The 19,857-nt window shown below is 34.4% G+C and overlaps 2 protein-coding genes across 11 annotated transcripts in view; both read right to left on the reverse strand.

Annotated features, from left to right (window-relative positions):
- LOC148653859 (traf2 and NCK-interacting protein kinase) overlaps positions 1 to 2,859 on the reverse strand; it is a 62,187-nt gene extending 59,328 nt beyond the window's left edge. For 6 of the 9 annotated variants that reach the window (XM_088596841.1, XM_088596840.1, XM_088596845.1 and 3 more), the window contains exons 1-2: positions 2,669 to 2,859; positions 1,473 to 1,538 (exon numbers count right to left, since the gene is read on the reverse strand). In XM_088596841.1, the coding sequence (XP_088452967.1) occupies positions 1,473 to 1,538; positions 2,669 to 2,725 (123 nt within the window). In that variant the 5' untranslated portion in view covers positions 2,726 to 2,859. The remainder of the gene's footprint in view (positions 1 to 1,472; positions 1,539 to 2,668) is intronic. The other 3 variants (XM_088596847.1, XM_088596846.1, XM_088596844.1) reach the window with 1 other exon arrangement.
- Positions 2,860 to 5,324: 2,465 nt separating this feature from the next.
- The window catches only part of il1rapl2 (interleukin 1 receptor accessory protein-like 2), a 299,082-nt gene continuing 284,549 nt past the window's right edge, over positions 5,325 to 19,857 (reverse strand). For both annotated transcript variants that reach the window (XM_088596851.1, XM_088596850.1), the window contains exons 9-11: positions 17,266 to 17,406; positions 16,624 to 16,794; positions 5,325 to 11,806 (exon numbers count right to left, since the gene is read on the reverse strand). In XM_088596851.1, the coding sequence (XP_088452977.1) occupies positions 11,115 to 11,806; positions 16,624 to 16,794; positions 17,266 to 17,406 (1,004 nt within the window). In that variant the 3' untranslated portion in view covers positions 5,325 to 11,114. The remainder of the gene's footprint in view (positions 11,807 to 16,623; positions 16,795 to 17,265; positions 17,407 to 19,857) is intronic.

The raw sequence follows: 19,857 nt of genomic DNA on the forward strand, positions 1-19,857 counted from the left end.
ACATCACTGCGCAAACCTTCAGTAAAAAGAGGATAAGCTATTGTTCTGTCTTCCACTTATGTTCCTGTTTATATGGGGCTCCAGGGGAGAGAGGGGAAAGAGGTAAGGAGAAAGGGAAACCAGGCTGTCTGCATCTTGTTTCATACACTGTGGCTTTAAAAGACAGTCAATATGCTTGAGCAGAACCTTTGCACACTCACATTAAATAGCATACAAAGCAACACATCATGACAGAAATGCTTAAAACTAGGATTCGACAATTGAATGATTATGAAAATTTTGTATAACACACTGAAACTCCATTACCTTTACTACTGTATAAGCAGCTAAAAAGCTTCCCTATTGAACTACATTGTGTTCTTTTAAACAAGTAGTCTGATATCCTTGAATTGTGTGCTCAATACTTTCATTTATGCTGTGTAAGAAAGCTTTTTATATTCAATTGTCCTTTTAAGGGATATTTTATTTACCAAAGTACTTTTGAATACTTACTTTCCATGAACAATGTGTCCCTGTGTTATTATTGAGAATGTGTGCACTGCTTTTGAAATGATAAGGTGCATGGTCATGTAACACGATAATTACCGATAACAATGTCAGCTCAAATTCCAAAATAAAATATTTTAAAAATGCCTGGGAAAAGAACTGTGCTCCCCCATTCAAAATACTGTACATTGAATGCAAAAACCCAAAAAAAGCCTGAAACTTGCAATGTACTGTAGATGAAATTGTGATCTATTACTCTTTTGATCCAGATACATATGATTTGTTTTACAGCAAATGTTTTAGTAGCGGCTACCTCTATGTACTTATCTTTTTTGGTTCATTCTGTCATTAAGATTACAGTAACCAGGTATTTGCAGTTAACACAACCCTCTTCTGTTAAATCTGCCTTTGTCTCAAGTGGACTTAGACCACAAAGCAAACAAAATGAACAGATGTTATCTGCAAATTGCTTTATAGACAAAAACATCTTCTTATGCCACTGCTGCTTTGTGTGAGGCCTTGAAGATGCAACACCAAGTTCAACGTTCATAAACATGATGACCCCACCCAAAAGTGTTAAAAGTATCTTTACTGAAACCACAAATGGTTTTACCAGAAGTCAAATAACACATTTAAATACACCTATATTTGTTTAGAGCCTGGGAAAGAAAGTTTGCACATAAGGGCATTTAAAAAACATCAAGGTAACAGAAATTAAAACATCTACAATAAGAAATATAGAAATATAACAATGATGATTATATTAAGTTTAACATGAAAGAGGAAACTACAAATTAATATGCATTGCCTTACTTCTCCAGAATTGAAAATACTTTACTTCTGAATTTGCAGCAACAAAACAAAATGATATTGTAAATCATAACAACAAACTGGAATTTAACTTGAAACAAGCAGCTATTACCTAGACTTTCAAAGACTACAGTGAAGGAAGAAACATGATCTAGCTGTAAAATAGGGGAACAAACCTTGTACACTTGCCCATATGTTCCATTTCCAACGACTTCAACCAGCTCAAATATTCCAGCAGGATCCTAAAGAAGAAGAAAAAGACAGATCCCGAATAAGACACAGGAGAGATTTAACTTTTTTTTACCAACCAATGGGCCTCTTTCTATCTGGCTCTTCGATTTTAACATAACATCTGGCTTAAATATAATTATTATAAATAATGCTGTTATTAATTACAAAATATTGAATCCAGATCCACACGTCAGCAGATCCATCATGGAAGAAGGATGATTTTAAACACTACTTCTTCCCTTAGTGAAATGTTTCTGGACATTCTGTGAAGACCTCTGGCTGACAACCAGCTGTCTCCACACAACCTATGTGATTTCAGAAGTTCAACATTTTAAGACATACTGTAGACTGCAGTAGTGTCCAACAAACATATTTTATGTTTGGTACATCTTCCTCTTTATCTGACTTTTTGAAAATCATTATCTTTACTTATCCTCCTTGATCTATTCATTCTTGTAGTGACATTTTAGCTTTGGTAGAGAAAAAAAACTGCACAATAGTCTCAAATTCTTGAATCCCAGTTTTATATAAATTCTACCCTTAGTCTTTATGCTTAATTAAAGAGTCCCTAATAATCAGCAGCACCCAATTTCTGAAGCATCTTTGACAGCTAAGAGACAGAAAGGTATTTTCAGCGTTGCAACCACAGTAGGGACCTCTGTGGGTTTAAAGTGCTCGTTGTCTGGGCTTGGGTACTGAACAGAATTTTACTGAACAGTATTTTCATAACATCTCCTGAACATTAACGCCCACTCTGCACTTTTTTAAAACAGTATCTGGATCGATCAAATTAGTCAAATAGTTAAACCAGATTATTTAACAACTTGTGCTCCAAAGAAAAGCCAAAACTGAACTTAGTGAAGAACCGTCAATACATACCATACTTCAGAGTACAACTGTCATTCGCAATCAAGAACCAGCCTTTCTCGTTATTTTTGCGAAAACATTAACTGATAACACACGTATTTAAATGGTTCATTATCGTGACAAAAGAAGAATGGACAACTCTAGGTCCTGTTCCCGCAGCTGACACAAAATTTGAAGGTGTGATTCATGTGTTAGGGACAAGAGATAACATTACTGAAACAACGTTTACAAAGACGTCTGCTTATATATCTCAAACAATTCATCCAGTACTCACCCTCAGAGAGGAAAGATCTATTTTATCCAGACTTTTAGCGGTGCAATCTTTTGCCATTTTAGTGCTTCGATGACTGTCGTTTTAAGAACAAAATATAAAACAAAATGAAAGTTTTGCAAAAGTTAGCGGTTTGATAGCGTGTCACTCCATGGCTGCTGCAGCTGGTCTGTGCGACAAACACAGGAAACTTCGCATCCAGTTAAACCCGGAAAACGCGGAGGAAACGCACAAAAGTTGCCCGCCCCCCTTAAGAAAATAAAATTTCTAAGTGAGACACTTCATATTTCATATATTCGCACATGTGCGCAAAGACACTGATTTTCATGTGTTCTCAAACTGCAGTACTTGTATAGTAGCTCTGGTCACAGCGAAGACCGCTGCTTTACCGTAATAAAATGCAATTGCAGCCTAGGGATGAATGTAAGGAACAACCACAAACTTTAATCTATGCACAAATGAAATTATTTATCATTTCTACATGCATCTTTTAATTGTGATGACTAAATATATTTATTTTTTAAAATATAAATCATATATCTGCGTACATATAATTATCAAAAAGCACTTTATCCTCGAAGTAGTTGCTCAGAAGATTTGCTTTTATGCATAGAACAAGATGATTACCTGATAGAATATTAACATGTTTAACACTCCTAGTGCTAATGGAAATGTTCTCAAAAGTATTATATTAATTATTTGATGAGTAATTATGGATATATATGAATAATATTAAACGCTATTTAAAGAAATGTAAACTTTGTGAATGAGAATCTCCCCTATTTACTAATTAAAAAAAATATTTTACAATAGTATATTAAAATAAATCTGTAATGAAAAATGAAAAAGAAGAGAGGCTTGGATAATGTATTACCATAGGGTAATATTACACTGGAATGAATAATTCTAATATAAAATGCTCAGAACACTTTTTTTTTTCTCAGATGGTATTGGTTGGCACAGTGGTGCAATAGTTAAACCTCCTACTGGTCCTGCCCTCCAGAGCCGATTTCAATTTTCTCCCCTCAAACATTTTGTTATACCGTATCTCTGCAACCAAACACAGCAAAGGCCTGCTTCAGGTCTCAAAGTGATGCTAATATTGCTTCTTCACAGAGCTGGGGCCCTAAGTTCAATTCCTAGGGTGCTATCTGCATGGAGTTTGTATGTTCTCCCATGTTTGTGTAGGTTTCCTCCAGGTGCTCTGGTTTCCTCCCACTGTCTAAAGACACACTGGTAGGTTATTTTAAAAAAAATGGCCCTGGTGTGTGTGTGTCTTTGTCTTGGTGTACCCTACAATGGACTGGCGTCCCATCCAGGGTGTATCCTGCATTGCGCCTGTTGCTTGCTGGGATAGGCTCTGGATCCACTTCAACCATGTTCATGGACAGATGCTATTGTATCTACTGTTAAGCCTACATCTGGCATAGTATACTAGACTAATTTGCATGGAAACTATATAGGCTAAGTACTACACTGAAACCTTCAAAACAGTCCCTTGACAATGAATAAGTGTGGTGCTGCATTGTGTTTAACATATAACAGGATTTACATGAATGTGAACTAGTGTACTTGTCTCTAGCTTTTCTCAGGTCAATCAGTTGCTTATGTAGTTAATTTCCATAAGTGTTGGTCTAACAATTCTCTTTTTCCAGTCTCCCTGCCGAAAGCCCTAGAAGTCCTGAACCCATGTGAGTGAACCCCTGAATATCCCAGCTATTTAAAGACACATGTCATTTCCAAAAAAAACTGGGACGGGGCAAAAAATAGAGCGAATGAACAAGCTAAGCACAGTTCGGACTATTACATAATTATAAATTCGTTATACAGTATAAGGCAAAGTTGAGAAAGCACCATTAATGACCTAGTTTCATTAGGTGTTATTATACAGTATATACATAGATCATGACAACAATGGGTTGCTGCTGTAAGTAGAAACTAATAACATTCAACATTTTTATTTATTATAACCCTTCCTGTTTCTCTCCAATAGTTTTTATAAGTTATGCTGAGGCTGCAAACTCCAATTTAATTAACCAGTTGCACGTGGTTGGCATAGAGCTAATTAAGACAAAAATGATAGTGGTTCATTATGAAATAACTATGTAAAGGTGATGTGTTTATGGGGTAGAAAATAGTCAGGGTTCAAATACTAGCTAGGCCAGTTGTGCTTTAAACAGTTATTACAACAGCCTGCCTAAGCCCAAGTTGAGCTTTTCAATGGCGTTCCAGATGTGCCTATGGCCACAAAGTTTCTCAGTGTTTATGGGTAAATTGTAATAAAAGGGTATATACTGTAAAACTAAGGAGATCATTTAATTGATGACAATTAACATGGTAATTGATTTAAGTTACAAAACTTCCAGGCCATCTATGCATCTGATATGCAAGTTTTGTAATTCTTATTTCAATAGGTTTCAATTTATTGGACTTTTCAAGTGATGAGGAATGGTTGCACGGTTACTTTTGCCTGCATGGATTCATTCAAATGGAAACACAAATAAATAAACCCTCTTTCTTGAATAGAAACCATGTACTAAATCTACTACTTGAAATGGTAGATACTGTATATGGAAGGATTACAAGGATTTCCAGGTGGAGAAGTAGACCCAAGCCACACAAGACAGACAAAAGGTTGCCACATGTTGAAAAGGGCAGGTTATATTTCATGCAGACATTTTATTGGCTTGTGTTATGTTACAATTTGCATTTAAACAACATTGCCAGTGTAAATACATTATTGTGAAATAACACTTATGAAAAAAAAAACTGTGCAAAGTTTCATTGCTTCTCCGAACTGCACAAATACTGTAGTCCATCAATCAAGCAAGCATACACCAAAAACTTGGGTCACCAGAATCCTCAATCAGTAGGAAAGATGTTTAAAACAATATTTTTAGGATGTCTTGAAAAAGTTAGTTTTTTTTTCAGTACCAGCATGCCAGATGGCACACATTTGATAGAATACCAGGACAAGTTAAACCTACAAGTACTGCTAAGGAAGAAATATGAAGAAAAAACAAATAAATGTAAGGCCAGCTCAACTGAAGGATTACAGTATATAGATATAAAGGTAAAACCCATCTTCCTTAAATACAAAAATAGTTATTTTCCAAAAATCTCTAGAACTACATTGCTGAAAGGTAACAAGGTACCATAAAACACGAAAATGGTATTTTCTTTGTACTGTACTTTAAAATCAAAAGAATGTGATTATCATTGCACTTGCAAGAATTAAATATGGAGGAATGAACAAGAACATTGTGGGTTTTTTTTTCATTTATGTCAAAAACATATTGCTAACTTGTTTCCACCTATTGCTGCAGTTTGTTAATGTAAGATGTAAGATTCATTATGCCAAATTATCTTATGAAACACTTTGCTTTGAAAATATTAACTTCTAATCAGAACAGATGGACTTAAAATAAACTATGGTTTAAATATGACGGTAATTTAATTTTTATGAGTAAAAATGACTTCTTAGGTAGACAAAAACATTTTTGTGAACTACTAGTTAAATGTTTCATAAAAACATTTCTGGATTTAATTTAGCTCCATCTTCACAGATTCTCAAAATGTCAGCAAATAAAGTATGTCTAGTTTAGAAGCTTACTTAGTGTTGAAGATTGACCTCTTGATAGCTACTTGAAGGATATACTTATATTCCTGATGTGAGGAATGGTTGTTGTAGGTCTAATTAGGACATATCAGAATCTTTTTTAAAAAGAATGTTCCAATTATCAGAGATTTGAGTTTGCTTTCAAGGAGCATGTTATTTGAAGTCTGAATAAGGTGTAGCATACACTGTTAAACTGCAGTTAATTTGAATAAAATGTATGTAAACAAACACATTAGACATGACTTTAGCATCACACATACAATAGTTATTGTGAACTTGATTAATCTGTACTATTTGATATGTGTACAGTACATACAGGTACTAGATGAACAGGAGGTTTAAATAAAAAAATAAAAGAAAATGTTTTTTTTTATTGGAGGCTACTTTACAGAATTCTATGAAAAATATTATGAAAAAAAAGAAAAGCAATCTGATTAGTGTAAATTTCTATGTATTTTATGATTTAATATTTTAACTTATAGATGATGCTTTTTATGTATAGACTTCTGCAACTGAAGTCTAGACCATGCTGTCTCTGTGAAAGCAAATTTGCCAGACCATTTCAACTTATACTTCTTGTAAAAACTGGAATTTTTTTCCTAAAATGAAAGAGAAACAGTAAAACATGCCACTAAATGCATCCTTCTTTTGGATATTGCTTGTACAAACCATATTTTGTATTTCAGTGATAAATGTGTTTTATACATCATGATGGAAACTGGTAAGTGCAAGATTCAGTAAATAAAAGCTTTAAAAAAGCTGCTTCAGAAACATTTATCATACTTTGTCTGATAAACTGTATTTATATTCTTCATACAACTGCATGGTAGGCAAGGTTTTCAAGCCAATTGATACTTAGATTTTAAAACACATTCTCTTTCTCCTTTTTTATTAACTATCTCTAGAATGATGAAGTGATTAACTGTTAATTCATCAGAAGCCTTTCTCGATAGACAAGAAGTAAATTATCACATGATCTCAATTTATTGTCTGCATTTTCTTGATTGCAACATACCAGTGTCGCAAATACAACTGGATTTCTAAAGAGAGTATTGCAACACTATCTTTAATTTTTAATTTAACTCTCAAGTTAATGCTATGTGGTCCTTTTTGGCATCTTCAGGGGAGCATTTAACAGTTTCCTGTTGTGCATTAAGCTACAGGTTACAATTACAGAGAAGCCAAACATATGACATTATAGAGGAATTCCCAGGGCCTAAATTTATTTTACATAAAATATAATAAACAAATAATTCAGTTTACTGTATAAGACTGAAGAAAAAACACAAAAAAATTATGGAACTTCATGAACAGCTGGCAGCAGAAAGATCTGCATACATAATTAGAAAAACGTACTGTAGGTTATTGATTGGATAAACAATATTTATTTATCAGATCTATGCAGTTTTTTGTTAACAAAACTCAATATTCCAAAAGATATTTTAGAAGTTTAAAAACACATTAAAAAGGAACGAGTACAAAGATTTGAAGTTCTTTTTTAAAAAAGTAATGTTTCTGAAATTGTATTTATAGTCATTAGAATATAGTAATAAGGTCTTCACTTCAAGGATCATTGATATAGTTATTCCAAGTATAGTTAAAGTGTTAAGAGGATTCAACAAACATACTTTTTCAAATCCTTTTTGTTTTTTTGCACACTCTCTGCCTTTATTTCTATTTATGATCTTCAGGTAAACAAATTACAGTTCTAAACAAGATGTTATCTTGCTTCCCAGTTCATATTGCTTGTCGAATGTTGACCTGAACATGCATTAATAACCATTAGAGAAAATACTAAATCAAATGACATTTCTATTAGTTTTGAACAATATAGTACACATTTTATAACATTTTGTTTGACAATTTATTTTTTTGTCCAGTCACAATTTTTCGACATGAATAAAAATCGCATTTTATTTGTTTCTGTAAGAACTTGATTCGAAGTCAAGTGCAAAAAATAGAGAAGTAAACAGTCATTCGGGTACAGGTAATGGACAAAAAAATAGAAACGCCTACTGTTTGTACAGTAAAGTCACTTAACAGGGTTTTGGGTCACCACAAGCATCCGATATGGTCTACAGTAGTTCAGGTGGGTAGCTGCGTCAGCAAGCATAGGCTGCAAAGGAACAAGTAATAGGTTTATTCCATACTGAAGAAAGAAGAAAGAAAACACAACATTTCAGCTGTAGGGCTCCACAGCCGAAACGTTGTGTTTCTTCTCTTTTCAGCATGGAATAAACCTATTACTTGTTCCAATATGGTCTACTGTATATGTGCTTTGGCATAGCGCCTGGAATTCTGTAAATGAGATGTGATATCATTATTCCATGAGAAATTCAATTAATTCATGCCTAGTTGAGGTGAAAAACAATGTTCTGGATATCATTCCAGGATATCCCATAAATGCTCAGTTGGGTTCAGATGACCAAGAAGGCCATCATACTGTATAACATGGATAACATCATTGGGAAAACACTGCTCGTCCCCAGTTGAAATTTTAAGTTATCCGAGCTGCAGCTGATTTCCAGTTTTGCCTTGCACTGTGAACTAATGCAAGAATAGCACAATCCTCGCGTATGTGTGCCTGCCTACTGATAATGTCATTCCCTCGGAGTTCTATGATGTCATCACCTTAGACGCTGTTGAACAAGCTCAGCTGCCTTGATCACTCCTTGAAGCTCCTGCCACATGCACCCCAACATCCTCTCTTTTAAAGCCACTGTGGTCGCCTTTTGCAGCCATGCAAGCCACAGTTATAGGCATCCAAGACTGACCAGCATTTTTATATACAGTATGACCCTAAGGTGCTAGAATGTTATTTCCTTTAACTAATGTTTAAGCTCCCACCTGTGTGGAAGCCCTTGTTTTCAAGCTTCTTGCTGTCCCTCATTTACCAGGTGTTTCCATTTTTCTGTCCACTACCTGTACCTACATAATGTAGGAATGGAAGCCCTGTAAAGACCTAGGAAAAGGAAACTGCAGTAAACACTAGGTGGTGCTCTTTCCTATGATTACTGAATACACATTTGCTGTTGTATTAACTCTTAATGCCTCGAGGAATGAAGGCAATATCGGGAGGATAAAGTCTTGATTCAGCCTTAGGAAACTCAAAGTCTTTTATAAAACAAACATAAAACCTAACTGCAAAACACGTATTTTAATCTACTTCAATTTACAAATAATTGGAAGAAAGAATACTTCAGCATTGGACATTATATAAATGAAAAAATACTGAAAATCTGACATGGAGAAAAAGAGTGAGAAACACAATTTAGAAACACTGCTGTAAAATAAAAATGAGCAGAAGGAAACATTTTTCTTCATGTGACAAACATATCATTTTTTCTCAGTCGTTTCAAATGAAGCTACGTTTTTTTTATGGTTCATTACCAAATTGTACCTTTCTTTATTTTTTGGTTATAAAAGTACTGGACACTTTATGATCTGGGGTAAATAGCTGGGGACAGTTCTTCTCTTAAGCATTATGTGTGAAAACACAATGAGAGAGATACATTTGTAAAAACAGTTAAAATGTAAACTCAGATCAGAAGAAAATCAAATCCCCAAAAAGTCTGGCTCCTTTTTACTACGTCTTGAATAAACAATACTCATACAGTCCAACAAATACAGTTCAAATTAGGAGAAACAGCGGGATAAATATCTTTCCAGTCTTCTGAACCACTTTATTCCTAGCGGAGGAATTGAAGTGAAAGATTTACACCATTTGATGCACTGGAATGCATGACAATAACAAATCTATTAACAAATAAATTACAAATAACAAATAAATAACACTAAATGAAAACAAAAACAAACCAAAAAATAAATGTATCGCAGTATGTTGGTTTGTACTATTAGCATTGTATATAGAATCTGATTGAAAACAAAGCCATTATTATAAAAACTCCAGACATATTCCATGTACAGATTAGGTTTAATCTACTGCTGTTTCACCACAGATGATCCATTGTCTTTATGGATTTCCTGAAGTGTGGATAAATGTTTCCACCTGGCTTCATATGAGCAAATTGGTACCTTAACACCTGGAAATCTTCAAGGCAGTGTTTGAAAAGAACATGAGGCAAAGTGTACGAGATGATACAAATCAGTTAATTTTATCCATACTGTATATCTTATCCACAGAATACACCATAAAAACTGGAAACTTCCTTGAATAATTCAGGCTAAAATTTGATTGGTCTTTAGAGATATGAGCCATCAAAAGCAGCACAAAAAGTCACAGAAGTCTTAGGAAACCATGAATAGCATCAAAAGTCGAACAATTTGTTAAACTGAATCGGCTTCAAACAATGAAAATCTCTTTTTGCAAATTGTGTTATGGTTTATTTACTTAAATAAAACTTTATTTTTAAAGCTCACAATAACCTGTTCAGCCCCTCTTTACAAATTGTGCCATAAAGACAGTGAATACCTCCCCCTACAAAATCCCTTCTAAGCAACCTTTTAATGTGGGTAGATACACACACACACTCACGCACGCACACAAATAAAAGAAAACAACTTATATTAAATCAATCAGTCTATACTGTTATGTCTAAAAGATATGAAAACTGTACATAACAACACCTTGAACGTTTAACACAAGGCTGTGAATCTCTTTTCCCCAAAAAGGAGAAATTCAAGTAGGAAAGTTATTTCGGGAGCTACCCTCATTTTGTTATGCCCGAACAAAAATTCAAAAATGAACAAACAAGAAAAAAAGTCAGAAATTGTTCCTTGTGTTCACTGTAAGTCAAATCTGTGTTCATCTTAATGATTCTTCATGCAGATATAAAAGGAAGCCATTGAGGCTATTTATAGCAGTGCACTCTACCAAATATCACTTGTAAGTTCCCTTGCAGATAGCGGAACAAATGTACTGTTCAAGTGGATTTCTGGCTTCTTTTTACCAGAGTTATTATGTGCTACCTGCCCATTGAGGACTGTCATTGGAATATTACAATACATATGCCTGTTTCCCATGGCCGTGATTGGTACAGGGGATGAAGATAACTCATACTCATAATCTCTGCAGTAATGTCTCATCTGTGGGTGGTTTGTCTGGTTAAAGTCAGGGATCTCCATGTGAGCTGGGGCCAGCGAGGCAGATGTGGTCGTCATCGCAATAGTGGAAACTGTTTGGAGGTCTCCAAAGAGGCCTTGCTCTCCAGAGTCCAAGACCTGTCGATGGGAAAGTGTCTCCTTTTTCTTGACAGGCATTTCATACAGTATCTGCTTCCAGAATTTGGATTTGAGCTGGTTACTATTAGGACCCTTCCACTTGACCACTGAGAGCACTTTAATGGAGTGCTTTAAGGCCTCCACCTCCTGGTAGTTTATGACTCCCTTGAGATCCGTACATTCAATCATGATGACTTTGATTTCCCCAGTCACCAACATGCTGTGGAGTCTATTTTCCAACTGAAAGATACTCCATCCTCGCTTGGCAACAAACTCTGGTGTTAGGACAATGATAAGTCTCCTGCTCTGCTCCACACTCCTTGCAAGATCTTCAATATAAACTGAAAAGCAAATGGAGAAGGAATCAATCACCAAAGTGGTTATTTTTCCACCTACTGTAAGACTGATTCTAAACTCAGTGTGATGATAGACAGAAAATTTTAACAACTTTTGAGCTGGCCTCTTTGCATCCTGTACTATTCATGCACAGATGTATGGGATGTCAATGGTCATGAATTCACAACACAGACATGTATATGCCATCTGTTACAAAATAAAAATCAAACCTTTCTCCATTAAAAAAAAAAAATCTAAATATTTTATCTTGCTGTTAACAGATAAGTACAAAAGCCAAAATAGCAAATAATATAAATTTAAAACACCACATAAATTCCCATGGGCTATACAGTAAGTACATCCAATCAACCTTCTTGAACTGAACGTTTCATGGTCACAGTTTTCTTTAATGAATCAATAATTAAATTTTGTTTGGCTGACGCTTTTATCTAAACTGAGATAAACTAGAACTGGAGTAATCTGAGTATAAAAAGCTTCCCAGCCATGGTTTTAAAGCTGATTCCCAATTTATCTAATTCTGATTGAATACTTTTAAGAAATGGCTCAATGAGATCCTTGAATCAATTAACCACCAACTATCAAACAGGCTAGATGGGACAAAAGGCTTCCTCTCCTTTCTAACCTTTCTTATGTTCTTATTAGGTGCCCTGTTGAAGGGTACAACAAAAGTGCCAACCTCACAGTTCTGAATTCAGAGCCCAAAACCATACCTCCACATTGCTGTGTCTTTAAACACTAACCCTTATTCCTAAAAAGCATATGGAACACTACAGTACAACAGGATTACAATAATATCACTTTTGTGTACCCTAGAAGAATGTTTTCTAATCAAAGTTTACTTAATTATTCTGAGATTAATAAACTGCATTTATCATGTTTCCTAAGATATCATAAAGAAAAAAAAATGTTTTAAGACATATCTGATATTTCATTGAGTTACTTCATTACTTACAACCTACATCTTAAGGAACTAAAAAACTCAATATTAGGCACCATGAGGATTAGGATAATATCTTTGCCTCCAAAAGTTGAAGTCCACAGAAAATGTATTATTACATATCAATGAAAACATTGTCATATTTTCTAGAACATTACCACAGCTGTCTTAGCCTGCTTAATTAAACAGTATGCATTCTGCATTGGGACCAAAATTTGCTTGGTTTCTAGGAATTAGATTAATTAGGAAACAAAAGCATTTTGAGCTGCTGAATGTTAAACAGTGACTTGATCTCTAGAGAAGTAACTGTTGTTTAAACAAATACAGCAGAATGTTAACCATGTTATGCATTGCAGGTTGTATAAGTTAAACAAAAAAACAACAGTTCTGGGTGATGAACAAAAGGCATATTTTTCATATGCCCCATTTCATGATGCCCCATTTAGACCAGATGTGCCTATGGACACTTATTCATGTTTCTGTAGCATCTTCAGCCATCCTGAAAGAGGGTACTGTAGGTCTTATCAGATTTTCTTAAGTATGATTTTTTATCATGATTCGATTCTCAAGTTAATGTCCTTCCTATTTCCAACTCCATACTGTACCAACAACTGAAAATTAACTAGGACATCAGTTACAGTGCCTTGCAAAAGAATGCAGACCCTTGCATAGTTTTCACATTTTGTTGCTTTAAAACTTGCAGTCATGAGCCTCAATTAACATTTTTATATTACACCTACTCTACACATTCAAAGCAAAAATAAAATAAAGTAAATAGAGAATATGAAAGAAGAATGAAAAAGTCATGACTGAATATGAATTCAAAACCTTTGCTGTGTCAAACCTACATTAACTTAAGTGCTCAAGATTACATTAATGAGCCACACAATTAGCTGGGTGTTCTGTTCCTGTGTACAATAAAAGGGTTCACACCATTTCAGAATAAATCCATCTTTCTCTATAAGGTCATCCAGTTAGTGATTTTCAACAAAAGATACAAACATGAAGACTAAGGAGCTTTCAGAACAACTCAGGTATAAAGTTGAAGAAAGGCACAGATCGAGAGAAGGGTATAAAACATTTCAAAGACATTGAACATCCCTGCATGGCAGAGTTGATCATCAAGAAGTGGAAGGTGTGTTATAGTATTCACACACTGCCTAGATCACTGTCCCTTCTAACTGAGTAGCTAGAAATGGAGAGGAGAGATTCCACTGTGAGGTTAACCTGACTACAGTACAGAGTTAAATGGAGAGATAGGAGAAAATGTCCATGGGTTCAAGCTGGCCAACATGGCAGAATGGCAAGCCATTCCTGAAAATAGACGTCTCGAATCCCGCTTGGAGTTTGCAACAAAACATTTAAGTGGTACTGAAAGCACTGAAAACAAACAAGAAAAATGTGACAAAATTAGTTTTGTGGTCAGACCAAACAAAATTGCAACATTTGTTCTAAATGCAAAATTTTACATCTAGTGCAAAGAACACAGCACATTGCCCAGTCAGCACCACCCCTACTGTTAGCACGATGGTGGCAGCATTATGTTATGGGGCTGCTTCTCACCAGCAGGGACTAAGAAGCTTGTCAAGACTGAGGGGGAAAATGGATGGAGCAGAGCGCAGGCAAATCAGAGGAAAACCTGCTTCAGTCTCCTAAAGACCTAAAACTGGGACGGAAATTCACCTTTCTGGATGACGGTGATCCAAAGTACCAAGGTCAAAGCTACACTGGAGGGGCTTAAGAATAAAAAAAAAAACAAGTGTCCTTGAGTGAAAAGTCCTGATTTTGAATCCTATTTAGAATCTGTGGAAAACTGCCGTCCATACGTGGTCCCCAAGTAACACGAGAGAGCTCTCCTTGTCATAGGGCTAAGAGGACACAACATGCCAAACTCATTTTCTCACTTTATTCTCATTTTACTAAAAGGCATCATGTTACAATTAAGATTGTTGATGAAAATACTAAAAACCATCAAGTATTAAACAGTTTCAGTTAAGGCACATTAGGATTAAAAAGAGTTTATGTCACACGTTTGTACTGTACTGTACAAAAAGAGCAATTATCATACATTTCTCTGTTCTTAAAAGTCCTTATGTATGACTGTTATATTATTGTTAATAGAGTGTTTATTTAAGAATTAAATTGAGTAATGCTGAAGCTTTTAAGAGCCTATAAAGAATTAATAGATTTTCCCAAAGGCAGATTTTATTACATTGTCTGTATCCTAACTGTGAATTAACACCGATTTATGACACAGTAGTATTCCACTTTCAATTTACATTTGTATGATAATCTAATTTTCAATGTACTTTCTCCCCCTGAAACGTGATGAGCACAAGACGGAAACGGAATGTTCAAGAACAATGGGAAAAGAAGTCGCTGTGTTATAAAGTGTGTTCAAATGTTTCCAATGTAATTGTGGACAAAATGATTTTAAATCAAGTAAAGAAGGAACCTCTATCTCGCTTCTGTTTATTTAATGAATATAATGGCTAAGTACGTTAGCCAGAGGTATTATTTAAAAGTTTGTATACAGTATGAGGCTCATGAAATGCAAGCCTAAGAGGTTGCCTTTTACCCATTTCTTTGCTGCTCTGTAGTTTAAAAAAAAAACAAAAGCAATTGTGACTCTGATTTGACTTCATATCAGAATCCCCGAAGTATTATTCTATCTTTGCAGGTATATGAAGCAATAGTATGTGTTTTGGCCTGTACAAAAAATATTCTACAAGTGTGCATTTGATCATAGGTTTGTGAACACATACTGTATACTATATACTGTACATATTCTATAGATACATAAGGAGAGAGATTATTTAATGTTTTCTTCATGTTCCTTAGCTCCTACAAAATTAATGATGGAAGAACGACAACACATTGCAATTTCATGGTCAATTTGCAGTGCATAAATAACACAATTTGTACAAGCAACACTGCGCTGTACAGTTTTTTTTACTAGGCTCATGATTATGTAAATCAATTAATACAAATAAGTGCCAGGAATCCTTGTTTATACAAATTAGTTTTATAAACAAATGATGTTATCTGCTCAGATTCTCGTGTGATTTGTAAATGTGTTACATGCTAATGATGGGTTCTGCCTTATTACAATATTTTCAAGCAATATTTTCAAAGACTCATCCTATTGCTGTTACACTATGTCGACCTCCATAGCTTGTGGGTAGTAAACGCATTTAATTATATATTTCTAATTAGACTTCTACTTCTATATCACATTTTTTAAGTATGATAGACAGCATAGAGGAAAGAAATATTTTTTCTTAATTTTTTAATAATTCTCCTAATACATTAGAAAACAAGTAAATAACAAACTGAGTAACTAATTGAATTAATAATGACTGAACTCGTTCTACTAGGTGAATCTGTACATCAATTAATCTAACTTTTGTTAATTTTATAAGCTTTATTTTAATGGGGGCAAAACAATACTTTTTTTTACCAGGAAAGTAGTCTTAAACATGATTCGGCAACATTAACCACGGCACACAGCATATCTATTATCTCCACCACTTTGAGTTTGTACCTCTGTCTATTTAACTGGATGGCACCCAAATACAGTCATATCGACCTTTCTTATAAGAAAAGCAATCAAGATAAATAGCTGCTGGTAGGCACAGAGAAATACAGACAAAAACTACAATATACTGTATAGTTAGTACTATATACGGCAACAAATTGACATGATTTTTCTAAAAGGCATGAAACAGAGAAACAGAACAAAAATGCAAACAGTAACAACAAGACCTTGAGATGGCTTGACTTGATAATACCTGACAACAAAATGAGTTTGAAATGAAAAACTCCATTGAGGCAAAAAGAAGTGTGAAATACAGAATTACTTACTGCTGCTGGGAATAAGGTCACGATCTGGAATAAAGAGCTTGTAGCCATAGTGTTTTTCCAAGACATCGGGAAGGATTTCTAAGGCAAACTGCTCTTCTTCACTGGTTTCATGATCCAGCGATTCAAGGTCCACTTTGGTGTATGAAAGATACGCATCATATTCTTTATTGTCTGTGGAAGAAAAGAGGCGAATATCAGAGGCGAGTTCAAAAACAGGGCATTAAATACATAGTGAACGTGCAAAGTAAATGTGTGTGACATATTTTGTGTTCTTTATTAATGGTATTCTGTTGGTTATCTCCTCTCTCAGGCTTTCTCTTGGCTTTTATCATTATTCTATGTATTATTAGGACAATAATAAAAACTGAATAATATACTTTACATTCAGAGCAAGTTAACATCTGTTGTTTGTAATCATACTGAAAAATACAAATGTACTGTTTATAAAATATTACTGAATTTTTCCAGCAGGTAATGAATAATTCTCATAACGTAAAAAAAAACAGGATGCCAATGTGTAGTATTTTTCTCAAGACCTGTAACAGATCCTTTAACTTCTTTATGTAAATCTTTAATAGAATTACAAGCTCCAGGTGCAGTTCTGATTCGCTGTTTGAAGTTGGCATGCGTCCCTCAACTTACCGTCTTCAGTCTCATCACTTCCAAAGTGCCGTCGGTAGCACAGCATGATCTCCACATTATAACACTTGTAGATGGCAGTGAGGAAGCCAAGCAGCAGCAAGATAGCTCCCAAGCCACCTGCAAGTTCCACTCTGTACATATCTAAATCAGAACAACCAAAAAACAAATGATTGTCTCCCTAAAACATAAGCACAAGCCAAAGATGAAAGAGGGTCAATGAAAAGATTTAAACAGGTATTACGCTTTCATGAAACTGTATATGAAGCATGCATTTGTCTACTTTTAGGACTACAAAGTGTTACTGTACATAACAGTTTTGTTTCTCTCACTGATGCATTTTGGATGGATAGGAGAATTCAATTCAAGATAGAGAACTGCCAAGGCTGGGAAATATTTCACACGGGACAATTGCAGTGGTGTGTTCTGAGTGTGAAATTAGAGATACCGTATATCGGGCCTGTATATGGTAGCAGTTTTTGACGGCAAAATTCATGCAACCCCCTTATTTGTAGCTAAATCTGTCCAAATAATGTCTGCACGTAAAAAGAGAGAGAAAATGTCCCTTTCTCTTTTCAAAATACAGTGGTTGAATAACACACACGTACTGCAGGTTAGACTCTTCTGCCATTCAACAAATACCAGCAATCAATCTCATCTTTCGTTGCACAATACATTTTTTTATCTTTGCATTCTCAGCAGTATCCTTCCTACATTACTGTAGAAACCAAGTGTGGCAACTGACAAAGGCATACAGTAGTACACTGCTTTCTGAGTTTACATTGTAATAGCCTGTAAAATAAACATATGACAGTTATAAGCTGTGCAATGGTAGAATAATGTCAATTACCTTTTTTTTTGGAATTTGGTCATTTTTTTATTGTTCTCTAAGACAGGAGGAACACAGCCTCACTTTAACCTCAGTCTATAAGGTCAATAGAAAGTAATGGACTAAAGCACACTGATAGATAACTGACTTGGACAATCTATATACAATAGTTACAATATAAGGTTGTTCTTATTTTAATAAACTAGGTTTGAATTCTGAGTATTCAGTTCTTGGGAATATAATTGTTTTAGTAATAAAACAGAAGCCAATCTAGATGGTACAGAATATAGAACATTTATGGAAGCTTTGGGCAAAATTGAATAATTTTCTAATTCTAACACTGTGTTATTTACTTAAAAACATTACACATTCTGTTTTTTAACATTTATTTAAAGCACAAGGGATGTTCATATTACTTCCATTTAACACAAGGTCTATTATCTTACCACAGATTTCAATCAATAAGCATTTTCTTTTGTTATTAAGGAAAGTGTACATATATTGTATCAAAGAGAAGTGCACCAGGCCGAGAGCAATACAATCAAAATAAGTTGATTTAGTTTTATGCTTTAATATTTCTGCCAGAAGAGGTCTCTAAAGCTTCATCAGGAACCTTGAATGCTTTGTAACAAGAGAAATATTATTTGTACCAAACACAAGTCCCCTGAGGAAAATGAAAATGAAATGAAAATGTCAGCATTTATACAGTTACATACAAATTAACAAATTCACAATTTTTAACAGAAACAGTTCACATTTTCAGATTTCCTATCCTGTTATCGAATATGCTCATCTTTATTACTCTTATGCATAAGCATATAAATTAAATGTTCCAATGTGTTTAATTGTTTTTTTTTGTAAAGCCAACATGGTACTTGTTTTGAAAGCAAATCAACAGAATAAAAGTTAGGAGGATGTTCATACTAAATAAGGCTACATTCCTAAGAAAATAAAAGTTTTTTCTTTTAATTTTGAAAATGTACTTCATGTAGTTTAAGAATTTGGTATCATAATCTAGGTTACGTCATGATCTAAGCCCTTGTTTTTCCCTTTTCCTTTTTTTCCATATACTGTACCTCACTTTAATAATCTGGTACACAGTTATTAAACACGGACAAATAATGGAAAGGTAGACATGAAAGGCCATGAATAAGTTAATTATATTTGTTTTTGGGATGAATACTAATTAATTCCTTTGGTTTCACACAACTGAGCAGGCTGGTTCTAGTTATATAGTCACAGCTAGCAGTTACAGACAACTTTTTTTGTTCTTATCAGCGTAACACAGCTACTGCAAATATGATCTGTGACATGGATTTATATACAGTATAGCATATCTTTCAAGGAATACCAATGAAACTTGGTAATTATGGAAATAAATATGAATTACACTGTATTTCTTTCTGTTTCTGGTGGAACCATATAAAGAAATGCCATGCTGATGGGTCCTAATAAGGACAAAGCAAGTTATCCATGGCTGCTAGTTGTAACTCTAAATGCATATATTAGAAGTCTTAGACAATTCTGCTTCCTAACTGAAATGGCCCAAGATAACTACAATTAATTTCCATAATTCATAGTGAATACATGTTTTTAAAAAGACACCACAACCCTGGAAAGTGTTTTTTTAAAGATATACAGTCTATACTGTATGTATATAAGTATCATACAGTACTTACAGTATGTCTCCTATAGTATTGTAATTGGACAAAGAGCAAATTAATATTCATACCCCAAATTCATTGCATGATTATATCACAGTATAC

The sequence above is a fragment of the Lepisosteus platostomus genome, chromosome 10 (genome assembly GCF_059453375.1).
Source record: "Lepisosteus platostomus isolate fLepPlt1 chromosome 10, fLepPlt1.hap1, whole genome shotgun sequence".
Classification (NCBI taxonomy): Eukaryota; Metazoa; Chordata; class Actinopteri; order Semionotiformes; family Lepisosteidae; genus Lepisosteus; species Lepisosteus platostomus.